Source organism: Gymnoscopelus microlampas (assembly GCF_963454915.1).
Source record: "Gymnoscopelus microlampas genome assembly, chromosome: 18".
Lineage (NCBI taxonomy): Eukaryota > Metazoa > Chordata > Actinopteri > Myctophiformes > Myctophidae > Gymnoscopelus > Gymnoscopelus microlampas.
The window spans coordinates 6576833-6589857 of record NC_139955.1 but is presented as its reverse complement, the minus strand read 5'-3'; the positions used below and the strand labels follow the sequence as shown (position 1 = coordinate 6589857).

Here is a 13025-nt window from a genome sequence, read left to right as displayed (position 1 = left end):
GTTTTTACCATCTCTATATCTGTAGGCTATAGGCTCTATGCACAGCAGCCATATTATCACTTGCCTTCACAGGTGTTACCAATGATACTAATGAAGGCTCTGTTCCATTTAGTGTAGCACAGTGGTTTCCACGACCCCCATAACTCTGAGAGTGTACAAATGCAACCAAATGGACCCTTACACCTGTAAGGGGCCATTTGGAAGCCCATGAGGTTTCCCTGGACCCCAACTTTAGACCCACTGGTGTAACAGAGTGTTTCCAGTGAGAATATCAGCACCCTGACTCTGTTTGACCACAATGGAACAGAGCCTTCATTAGTATCATTGGCAACACCTGTCAATGTCTTCACAATATGGCTGCTGTGAATAGGGTGCATTATTCCGCTCAGACACAGACACATATTAGAGCCGGGCGCATGTTTTACCCCCAGGTGTACTTGAGGGGATACCAGGGGGTCCCCAGCTAAATGATTTATATGAACCAAATGGACCCTTATCGGTCTGTAACTCTGAGAGTGTACAAATGGAACCTTGGAATGGAACCAAATGGAACCTTCCATTTGGACCTTAGGGTCCAAATGGAACCAAATGGACCCTTCCATTTGTACACTCTCAGAGTTAAATTAACATAGATTTTACTATATAAATTGGGGTCCCAGAGATAGAAATGCCATTAAATGGGGGTCCGTAGCCCTAATGCATGTCAAACTGGGGGTCCTTGAAATTTAAATGGTTGAGAATCACTGCTAGAGCCGTAAAAAAAAACTTCTCTTATGGGGGTCCCTGGCATTAATCTTTTCAAATAGGGGGTCCGCGGGCTAATAAGTCTCAATTTGGGGGTCCTTGACATGAACAAGTTTGAGAACCACTGAGCTAAACCACATGGTCCTCCTCAGAGTTATAAATGTATGGAACACCGATGTTACTGACATTTGCTCGAACTCCACCTTATAGGCTAGGTTGTGAAGAGAGGCTACTAATGTATTATAACGCGTTAATATACAGGCAGGGTACCTGTGATAGAAGAAACCCTTGCCTCTTTACTTTATGGATTTGTGTGTCTTTTTATTGTTAGCCTATTTGTGTATTTATAATCATATTTAGTGTCTAATGTTCATGTGCATGGAAATGGCGCCTTCATGTGTCCAATGTTGACCATTACAAATGTCCAACATAACACGCAGCATGCGTGACAACCCTATGTGACAACCAGTGGTGCAAGTAACTAGTAACTAGTAACCAAGTACATTTACTCAAGTACTGTACAATTTTGAGGTTTCTTTTTCTTTCTTTTTTTTTACTTTACTGGAGTATTTCCAATTTTCAATACTTTTACTTCTACTCGACTACTCTGATATTATACTTTTACTACAATTATTTCAAAACTTTATAGTTACTTTGAAGATTTGTATTATTATTATAAATGATTATTAGAAAACATACATTAACCCTGCAAGGCCCAGTGTGATCGCACGATCACATGTATGTTTTATAAAGAAATGAGTTTAAATCATTTTTCTTTTCTGTTATTTTTTGTTTTTTTCACCTCTAAATCCTCATTGGGTCCTATTGTTTAGTCTTACAATGCCATTGGCCAGGATATTTGCATATAAATACCCCCCACAGAGCCCCCCACTTTTATCCATTTATATGCTGGCTATTAAAAAATAGCAGATGTACAAGCTCACAGCGCGTCACATCTGCTATTTCTTTTTAATTGTTTGAAAAATATAAAAAATGTTTGGGAAATTGTTTTTTTTTTTTTTTTTTCCAGGGGGGCCCCAGCTAAAGTAGTTAAAGGTAGGGTAAGTGATTTACTTTGGTTAAAAGAAGTGTTAAATAGCTCTATATTCTGATAGTACTCATTGCTATAGAGTGTTTGTTCAGTAAAAGGAGTCTCCCATGTCTCTCCAGCTCTTTATTAAACAGATAATGCATTTTCAGTGCTCTCTCCTGATTGGCTTAAATGTTGTCACCTACCTGAAAATGTATATTCCGTTTATTAAAGAGCTGGAGAGACCCCTGTGACCGAACAAACGCTCTGTAGCAATGATTACTATCAGAATATAGTACTTTAACCTTTTAACTAAAAAACAAAATATATATATATTTATATATAAACCCTACCTTTAATGTAGCATCCCAATCATTTTAACCACTTTATCCATTTAGCCTATATGCTGGTTATTCAAGAATAGCAGATCTACAAGCTCATCTGCTATTTTTGAACATTTTTTGAAAAGTATTTTGAATAATTTTGAATCTTCTTTGCTGGGGGATCCCTGCACAAAACATTTTCAGATGAGGGGTCCGCGGCCAAATATGTATACATTTTCTAAAAAAGTGATTTAGAAGGCATTTGTAGAATCGGCTTCAGGTCTGGGTCAAATGAGGCGAGGAGCAGAGGACTAATAAGGTTGTGTGTGTGTGAGAACAGTGGGATGATGGGACAGATCACAGGTCACACAACCGCCCAAAAAAAACACAACCGGGAGTCCATGGACATGATTCACTACGCAAGAGCATTCCTTTATGTCTGGGGAAATGTTTGGAAACTTTCAAATAATGTTTTAGATAGAATAGAATAGTTTTTTTTGGTACATAAATCTTCCCTTCTGGGGGTCCCTGGTACAAAACATTTTCAGATGGGGGGGTCCGCGGCCCAATACATATCAATTTGAGGGTCCTTGGCACGACAAACTTTGAGAACCACTGGTCTACAAGGTGAACTGTGTTCAAACACAGTTAGTCATCTCAGATGACTACATGTATTTGAACAGGTCTGTCACCTGGCTTTCTGAGAGTGTTTCCCAGCATGCTCTGCCTTGTGGTTTCCTAATGAAAACTAGAACAGTGCGCTCCTCTGAGCGCAGATCTCCGCCAGGCCTGGCTGGTTGCCGATCTGCCCCAATTTTAAATCACACATCGAGGGGGCTCTAAACAACGCAGCGCCAAAAGTGATTTCACTTCGACCCTTAGGGGGCGCAACAAATGCTATAAATGTCACTGATGCCAAAACGTAATTGGCTAAACTGTTTTTATTTAAATGTTAAAGCTATATATGGCCTATTGATTGGTTGGATGTTTTTTTATGGTTGCAGCACAGGCCAAATGTCTCACTTCTGCGACAATAAAGTTGACCTTTACCTTGACCTTGGTGTCCCTATTTTAGGCATGCCATTATAGGCAAACATTTCTGATTTATTTTTATTTCTTTGAAAATAGAGCCACATGTGAGCTTGTAGATTAGCTATTTGTTTTTGCTAAATTCTATAATTCTGCTGTCGGGCAGAAACCAGCTATGTCCAAAATATTAACTTTTCAGAAAAAAAATAACAAAAGACGTGTTTTTAGAACACCACAACACTGCCTCATCAAAGTTGGTATGGTGTCTTAATATATTGTAAGATCCGTGAATGTGTCCTTATATTATCATCACTTTACCCAAATACAGCTCAAGTGGAGTTAGGAGGTTTTTGACCATTAATGTGGAGAAGAAAAAAAAGGTTGAAAAATGGAGATAGCTAGTTTCTGCCCGACAGCGACGATATATGTTTCTATAAATATATGTAAAGTGTTTAAAAAGAGAAAATATTAACATTTGCACAAATCACATCATGTGACCAGAATACATGTGGGCCGAGGCGTGTCCCCACAATATTGGCAACAGTTACTTCCCAATGCTGAAAAATATATTATAATAGGCTATAACTTTCTCCGTGGACTTCTATCTTGAAAAGCATAGGCTACTGCGAGAGCACAGTCAACAAGTCATTAGTCATTTAGAGTGTGTGTCTGTGCACTGCACAGCCTGCTGCTAAAGGGTATTTTCAGTGGTGTAAAGTAACTAAGTACATGTACTCAAGTACTGTACTTAAGTACAATATTTGGATCTGAGATGTAGTGGAGTAGAAGTAAAACCATTTAACATTGGAAGTACTCCAGTAAAGATACTTCAAAATTGTACCTGAGTACATGTACTGTACTGTACTTAAGTACTGGACTTTTACGTGTAAAAGAGTATCTCTACATTGCAGTATTGCTTTTAGTAGCCTACTTTCCACCACTGGGTATTATTCACTTAAATGAGCCTCTTCACACCGCTCTCACATCACACCACACACCATTTCTCACTCTGTCAAATCCAACAAAGCTGCTGGCAGGGCTGTTCTCTCAGCAACAAACTAATTTGCTACAAACTTAGCCTGCTTTGAAAACATTTGGGACTGTCTCCACTAGTGCTCTCCATCACGTGTATGTATGTACGTGCGTGCGTGTGTTTGTGCGTGACACCAGTCGCTGGCATAAGCACACATGTGGTTGATTAGGGCCACTATTATTTTTCTTTGTTGCTATGTAACGTTATTTCTTATTAATTCAGTTATTTATCCTCTATCCGAAAACTGTTTATTTAATATGGTATGAAAAGAGGATATTTCATAACATAAAAAGGATTTAATAAGCAGCATGTAGTTGAAAGCAATATAACATTGCAGAAGTAATGGCCCTGCAAGCCTTGGACCAACTGCATCATTGAAGCAACTGATGTATTATAGGCTACTTGAATGTCAACAACAACGTTTCTCAATGTTTCTAAATTAAAATTCTATATCTCTGCTGTCGGGCAGAAACCAGCTATGTCCAAAATATTAACAAAAACAAAAACACGTGTTTTTAGAACAACACAATACTGCCTCATCAAAGTTGGTATGGTGACTTTATACATTGTCAGATACTTGAATGTGTCCTATTATCATCACTTTACCCAGATACAGCTCAAGTGGAGTTACTGTAGGATCATGTGACCATATACATGTGAGTCATGATGACTCATATGACTGCTACAGAAGTAAACCAAACAGCAGACAGTTACAGGAACAGACACATGTTTGCTGAACACAGTCTGGGATACGGAGGAAAGTACAAACACATCTATATGATTACATATGCTGTTCATCATCATACGAAACTTGTGGAGCTTGCTGTCGTCACTTTTGAAAATGTACCTATTTTTAAATATTTTGAAAAGATTCGCCCAATGACATGGCCAAGGAGGATTCCAGTATTAGGGATGGTCTAGATAAAAGATGATGTACACATACCGGGATTGTGGGTCAAGTCTTGCGCATACCACAACAACATATTCTACATGCTAAACCGTAAAGTGTTCTGTCAGACAGAGATTGCAGGGTTAAGGTCCCCTTTGTATTGGGGACCAAAAGTTTTTCTTTGTTAATCGACAAATTCAATAGGCATGTCATGTGCACGTATGTTTAACACTCATATAGCTGGCTCTGATGGTCAAAGAACATTTCTAGTATTATTTTGTGGCCAGGCAAATGCACGACCTCCACAGGTCAAACTCACTGCTGCATATGCCCCTGTAGACTGTGTGATGTCGTGACCAGTGTTGCCAGATTCTGTGAGAGAAACAAGCAACCAGGTCTAGGAAAACCAGCCCAAAAGAAGTGACCTACGGGCCACATGAGCACTTTAACATGTACATCAGCTATTTGAAAATAGCAGATCTACAAGCTCACAACGCGTCGCGTTGTGAGCTTGTAGATTGGCTATTTTCAAATAAAATCTTGCGGGGAAATTATAATAAGCAGATCTGGCAACCCTGGTTGTGACGTTGAGAGAGATAGAAAGATAGACAGAATGACAGACATAGCTAGGCAGATAACGGGAATAATCGTTCACTTCCGGATAAAAGCGCCAAAATTGGTACACATACTCCTTGGGTAGTACTGTTTTGATAAAACCCGTTAGCCACCTGAAAATTCAAGATGGTGGCTATTTTTCCAGATGGCCGCCATTGAATATACAGTAATATTACATTTCCCAACAAAATCACGTAGATACAAGTGCCAAAATTGGCAAACATACTCCTTGGGTATTGCTCTTTTGATAAAAACCAAAGATTTTAAGATGGTGGCCATTTTTCAAGATGGCCACCATTGAATATACAGTAATTCGCAGTAATTTCACAATAAAATGTCATAGATATGCACCAAAATTGGCACACACACTCTTTGGCTTTTGATGAAACCTGTTACCCATGTAAAAATTCAAGATGGCAGCCATTTTTCAAGATGGCCACCATTGTACAGTAGGCTACATACAGTCAAATCACATTTAAAAGTAAAATAGCTTAGAAGCAAGCACCAAAATTGGCTCATATACCATTATTTTAAAAACATATTAGCAGCCACCTAAAAATTCAAGATGGTGGCCCTTTTTCAAGATGGCTGCCATTTAATATACAGTATTTCTACATTTTGCAATAAAATCACATAGATTAGCGCTGAGAGACTAGCGGATCTTGCAAGTGTAGATTACAAGTAGTAATAGCGCCCTGGGATCACCCTTCGTCTAGTCTCTACCCTTCGACCTGTTTGGCTTGGGTAACCCTGCCAGGAGTACAAGACTCCTGCCGACATAGTTCTAGGGGTCATGGAGACATGCAAACTGCCCCACCACGATAAGGTGATGATCCCGTTGAGGCAGGTTTTTTTTTTTTGTCTTTTCTTTCTTTATTCTTTTTTTATTGTTTTTTATTGTTTTTTATAGACAGTAGGCCTATACTTATTCGCTTTACCAAATTGTCTGTTTGTTCGCTTATTGTCTTGCTGCCTGGATGAGGAAGACATGCACTTCTAAACCTCGCATCTGCAGCTGCACTGTGCCGTGCAGGTCAGACCAAATCTGTAGCATTTGCATTGCATGAAAAAATTATCTGTATTGAGTTAATCAAGGCCGAGGGGTTATCCTTTTACCACCTTGTGCAATGTACTATCGTACACAATAAGGTATGGGATACGACTAGGTTCGGAAATAAAACGATATTACACCTAGCCCGATCGTTCATCCAGTATCATTTAAGTCCTGTGCGATCTGTACACCATCCGGGTAAGTCCATGAACAAGTCATGTATGGCCCCCTTACCCTTGGTTCGGCTCTCCCGTGCTGGCACACCCTGTCGATTCAGGCGCGACTGTCTAACTAAACATCTATTAAACTACATGTAATCTACTGTAGCTAACTGATGTGGGGCTTATTAGACAGCATTTGGGACACTAAAGTCATTTTGTTATAACAAAATAATTATTTAGCTGATACTGAACACCATGCTGAGTTTCACAGCAGCGGTGCCACCAGTGTGCCCTGGCTGTGCGTTGACATCCGCTCTATTGAGCTACTACCTCTCTACCTTCAGATGAAAAGTCTCTCAACCGCCCCTCCACCCCCTCCCGATGCGCATACACACACATACGGCATAGTGGTGTCATGTCAACTTTGGAAGTCTTGTACAGGAAAATGCTACACATAATAGACTTATAACATAGCATGATCCCCTAATTTAGCAGAAGATTAGGATTCCGGGGCTGATATATGGTACAAGGAAGCCAGTGAGTCAGTCCATGGGTCCACATTCAGATTCTACATAGTGAAAAATGTATGATTTGACACCAAGATTACTCAAATAGGACATATTTTGGTGATTTTATTCAGAAATGCATTATTAGTGTATATTCAATGGCGGCCATCTTGCAAAATGGCCGCCATCTTGAATTTTTAGGTGGCTGCTAAAATGTTATTAAAAGAATGGTATATGAGCCAATTTTGGTGCTTGCTTCTAAGCTATTTTACGTCTAAATGTGTATATAGCCTACTGTACAATGGTGCAAAAATCATCGCTACATAAGTGGGGAAAGTTAATTAACGGAACAGCAATGTAGTCCAGGGGCCAAGTCCAACACAACACTGTTATTTTCACAAATTGGTACCACCTGAGGTGGCCGTAAAGTTTTTGTATTTTTGTATTCCTACATGTCTCTAGTTTATATTTTGGTATGATACATCTTCCAATTCAGTAGCTTAATGGCAGTTATCACTACCTACAGGCTAATGTATCCGGTAGGAGACACAAAGTAGAATCTTTGTGTCTCCTACCGGAAATACACCCGGGCATCAAATTATTGCGACAAAAAAACAAATATATCCATGTATTCAAGGCTTCATGGGGTGTGCAATTGATAACTTCTCAGATTTTTGGTGTTTGCAAAAAGACTGCTTTCCATAAGCTTGTAAAAGTTGACCCTCCTTCGGTCTAGTGCGGTCATAGCTGAATGGGTAGAGAGTCCCCCTGGGAAACGTAAAGGAGGAGTTCACCCAAAAAAAAATATTTATTTTCTATCAATTGCACACCCCATGAAGCCTTGAATACATGGATATATTTGTTTTTTTGTCGCAATAATTTGATGCCCGGGTGTATTTCCGGTAGGAGACACAAAGATTCTACTTTGTGTCTCCTACCGGATACATTAGCCGGTTTAGAGTGATTACTGTCATTAAGCTACTGAATTGGAAGATGTATCATACCAAAATATAAACTAGAGACATGTAGGAATACGAAAATACCAAAAATGTACGGCCACCTTAGGTGGTACCAAAATCTGGCTTGGCCCCAGGACTAATGTGCACATTCAAACTCATTCATGCAACATGTGTGAGAGTATCAGAAGATGAGATTAATAAGATAAGAAGGCTATAGAACGTATCCATGAACATAGTGGCATTCATTATTTTTATCAGCTGAATACACTGAAGGTATTCAAACTGATGTGGCTTATACGTAATAGTCCTAAATTAATATACTTATAATAATACCAGTATAATAATTGTGCAAAAGCTAGTCATGGGTTAAATGCTCTCTCATAACTTATCCGTCAGAAGTATTTCCATCTACCATTTAGCGCATTTACTATTTTATGATAAAAGGCAAAAAAACGCCTCAAGCTATTTTTTCAATATAAAAAAATAAAAATAATCTGTGTTTCCATAATTCCATTCACTTTTTTAACGCTCAAAATAAAAATGCAAATAAACAATGGTTGATAGAAAACCAATCTATGTTTAAGAGAGTGATATATCAATCTATCATTATGCTATGTTGCGTATAATTATTTCCCATGCCTAATGTTAAAGCCTCACTAATACTACATTTATGTCACTTTCTTTTATGAGTACAATGTAATTTTGTCCAATCTGTATGGTAGAGTATGTTAATACGATATAACTTATACAATTGGGGTGGTTGTATTTGGTCTCCCTGCTCTTCTATTGAGACATTTAGATCGTGTCAAAGGTCATGTCTTACCTAGACACAGGATCTGACACGAATTTTGACCTGATGGTTAACATTCAATGTTTCCCCCGAGCAAGCAGGCAGGCTCCATTAGCTCAAGGCAAAAAATTCAGCATGTGCGTAGGAAACCGGGTTCAAATCCGGCGTAGAAGAGGAAAGTAATGTTGCTTTAAGCTTCTATTTTCTAATTAGGGGGTAGATTTGTTGTTGACTTTTCTTTTCTTGTTTCTACGACAGGACTCTGTTGCTGGACTGAACATCCAATCACCCCATTTATCCATAGGTCTGTTGTATCATGTTAACATATTCTATCACCCCATGCATCCATATCATAGGTCTGTTATAGTATGTCACAAAAACACATGCAAGCTTGCTGTATCTAAATTGAATACATAATGCTTCATGCCATTATTGTATCTTATTAAGATATATCACCCCACCTAACTTGTGATGTTGTTTTATTTTTTAATTTTAATTTTTACGTTTATTCAACCTTTATTAGCAGCAAAACTTGTTTTTAGTTTATCTCTTAAGACAATTTCATGATTTAGGACTCAATGATTGGTGCACTGCTGAACATAAACATAAAAATCCTTTCAGTGATATGTTTTGTGGGGAGTTCACAAAACATCCAAAGGCATGAGACCAGTTTTATTTGTGGATAATGACTGTTACAAGTGTCACAGGATTGAGAAACAAGGGTGGAGGAGGTAAAGGAGGAGATACAAAATAGCTGAGGTAAAGGTCAATTATAAAAGAGTCCACCTCGCCTCTTGCCAGTCACAACAGAGACCCTGCAACAGCAAACATGTGGAACTTTACCAGGCTCATTTCTGCACTAGGACTCCTGTGCTTAATTGGTAAGTTTGGATACAGCTTAGCCTACATAATACAAGTGTGGAAATAATGGAAATAAGCTCTCCAGCTTTATTGTGTTTTATCCTTTTGACAAATAAATGTACAAATATACTGTCTATGAATTTGTCCATAAACTTATGCATCAAAAACATGCTGTCAGTAATAGGCTGATAATAAAAGAAAAATCTTCAACAATTCTCTTCTCTTTGATAGTTTTGGCACAAGAAGAAACCATCTCTGATAATGGCATAGAGGTAAGTTAGAAATATATCATATAATGACAGCAGTTGTCTTATTGTTAACCTTCATACTTTAGAATATAACGTGTCTTTATTTTTCCAATAGCCCGACTGTGGGCAATATGCATTGCCGGCATGTGCGCGTAACTATGAACCGGTCTGTGGAACCGACGAGCAAGAATATTCAAACGAATGCATGCTGTGTCTGTCAAACAGGTAGGCCTGCGTTTGATGTGTTGTTGTTGTTTTTTGTGCATGTGTCATGTTTACTTGTCTGTGCTTTTTCGAGTTAAGCTCATGCTTAATGTTTCACTCTCATTTCCACAGTGAAACGAAGACAGACATCATGATCAAGAATAAAGGGGAATGCTAGACAGATGACAGACAGAAGTTGATGTTCTTGTTCAACTCAACACTTGGTTTTGAAAAGCAGAGAGATGTTTGTGTGTAACTCTGAAGGATGGAAATAAATGTGATTTTCAAAAACTAAATAAAAGTGTGATGAAGAGAAACTTCTCTTCCCTTTTTCAGAGTCTTATCCCAGTGCAGTCGCTGAGCAAACTAAACCAGTAATGACTTTTAAACTCTACATGCATTTTCAAACAGGACAATGTTGTTTGGTGTTGTATGGGCTATACAACACATTGGATGTCAAAAGTCTGTTTTAATATTAATTTAATTATTCTTTTTCTGTTTTTGTTCTTGATGTGTAATATCATCAAGTGGGACAGAGTTACTAGGGCCCCAGGTAAATAAATTATATATATATATATATATATATATATATATATATATATATATATATATATATATATATATATATATATATATATATATATTATAATATGTTTTTTACAGTTGCAGCACAGGTGAAGCCAAATGTCTCACTTGTGGGACAATAAAGTTGACCTTTACAGTGACTTTGGTGTCCCTGTTTTGGGCATGCCATTAAAGGCAAACATTTCAGATTGTATTTTATTTCTCTGAAAATAGAGCCACGTGTGAGCTTGCAGATTGGCAAAATTGTAATTCTATGTCTCTGCTGTCGGACAGAAACCAACTATGTCCAAAATATTAACTTTTCAGGAAATGAAACAATAAAACATGTTTTTTAAAAACTATTTTCTCCAAAGTTGGAGTTAGGTGGTTCGACCGGTGGTTTGACCAACAGTTTGAGGATCCAAAGGAGTTAGGTGGTTTAGTCAGAAGTGCTTTTTAATACTTTTCATTGGTTCAATATTTGTAAAACCCACACAGACGTAAAGGGTGTTCAATAGCACTGATGTATAATTTATTTACTTTTTAAGTTGAAAAATGGAGATAGCTGGTTTCTGCCCAACAGCAATGATATATTATAATTCTATAAATATAGGTAAAGTGGTTAAACACAGAGAAAATACAAACATTTGCACAAACCACATCATGTGACCAGAATACATGTGGGTCATGACTGCTACAGAAGTAAACCAAACCAGACAGTTACAGGAACAGACACATGTTTGCTGAACACACAGTCTGGGATAAGGAAGAAAGTACAAACACATCTATGATTACACATGCTGTTCATCATATTATGAAAACTTTTGAAAATTAATCAATTTTGAACGTTTTTGAAAAGATTCGGGGGACGTTTTTGTCGCAGTCCTAAGCCAAAAATGTGATGACCGGCGGAGTCTCCGGCAGAACACTTGCGGAGTCTCCTACCGGAGACATTAGCGTTCCACCCGTTATAGTATGTCACAAAAACACATGCAAGTTTTCTGTATCTACATCTTGAATACATAATGCTTGGTTTTCATGCTGTTATTGTATCATATTAACATATACTACCCCACCTAACCTGCCACATTTATTCAACCTTTATTAGCAGCAACACCTGTTTTTAGTTTTGTTGCTAATAAAATTTCATGATTTAGGACACAATGTTTGGTGCACTGCTGAAAACGTTTTCCTTCTTTTTCTATAGCAGATTGTGAGCTTGTAGATCTGCTATTTTTGAATAGCCAAATTATAAGATATAGGGTTAAAGTGGTTTAACTAGTTTTAATACCATATCAACTAAATTTGCTAGGGACCCCCTCAAGGACCCCTGGGGGTCCCTGGACCCCACTTTGAGAACCACTGCTATAGGCTACAATACATTACCATGCTGATAATTCCTCTATAACCCTCTTTCTGAATTGCCACAGGCAGCTTCTTGTTCCACAGAACTGTTTTAATATCTAAATCATCTTCCTTGTAACATGAAACTATCCTGACACACCAGGATACAGCATCAAACTACCTTCCTTAAATCCTCCCATACTCTTATCTAATCACTCATTATCTTTACATTGTATGCATGGAATGTCAGCAATGTTACCTGTTCACCATAGAGGATTTTAAACCCAAGAAAGCCTATGGCTTGTTTCCATTGTGGTCCTTTGCGATTTTGGGAAATCGGACAGATCCGTGTTGATCACATGAATATAGAGATACTGTGCACCGATTTGTGTGAGGTTTGGACAAAATCTGTAGGAGTGATATCCAAAAATGTGTTTTAGACAAATCGGCCTCCTGGTGGCGCTATAACAGGCCAATCTGAAAAACTGGGGGCAGAGGTTCTGCTTTGGCATCGAGGGAGTGTGTGTGCACAGTTTCGCAGCAGCCAGGCCAACAGTGCCGGAGATTAGCTGTTCGCGCACGCGCGCACGCACGCACGCACGCACACACACACACACACACACACACACACACACACACACACACACACACACACACACACACACACACACACA

The 13025-nt window shown here is 38.4% G+C and overlaps 1 protein-coding gene across 1 annotated transcript; it reads left to right on the top strand.

The window, feature by feature from the left end:
* Positions 1-9895: 9895 nt before the first annotated feature.
* Positions 9896-10760, top strand: LOC311065511 (trypsin inhibitor ClTI-1-like). The gene is made up of 4 exons (XM_084085893.1): positions 9896-10011; positions 10223-10263; positions 10355-10464; positions 10576-10760. Exons 1-4 carry the CDS (start codon positions 9960-9962, stop codon positions 10619-10621), a joined length of 249 nt encoding a protein of 82 aa, XP_083942019.1. The 5' UTR covers positions 9896-9959; the 3' UTR covers positions 10622-10760.
* Positions 10761-13025: the final 2265 nt, after the last annotated feature.

Coding starts and splice junctions, on each gene's coding strand:
- LOC311065511 (XM_084085893.1), top strand. CDS start 9,960: ATGTGGAACTTTACCAGGCTCATTTCTGCACTAGGACTCCTGTGCTTA. Junction 10,012..10,222: donor AGGACTCCTGTGCTTAATTG/GTAAGTTTGGAT, acceptor TCTCTTTGATAG/TTTTGGCACAAGAAGAAACC. Junction 10,465..10,575: donor ATGCTGTGTCTGTCAAACAG/GTAGGCCTGCGT, acceptor TCATTTCCACAG/TGAAACGAAGACAGACATCA.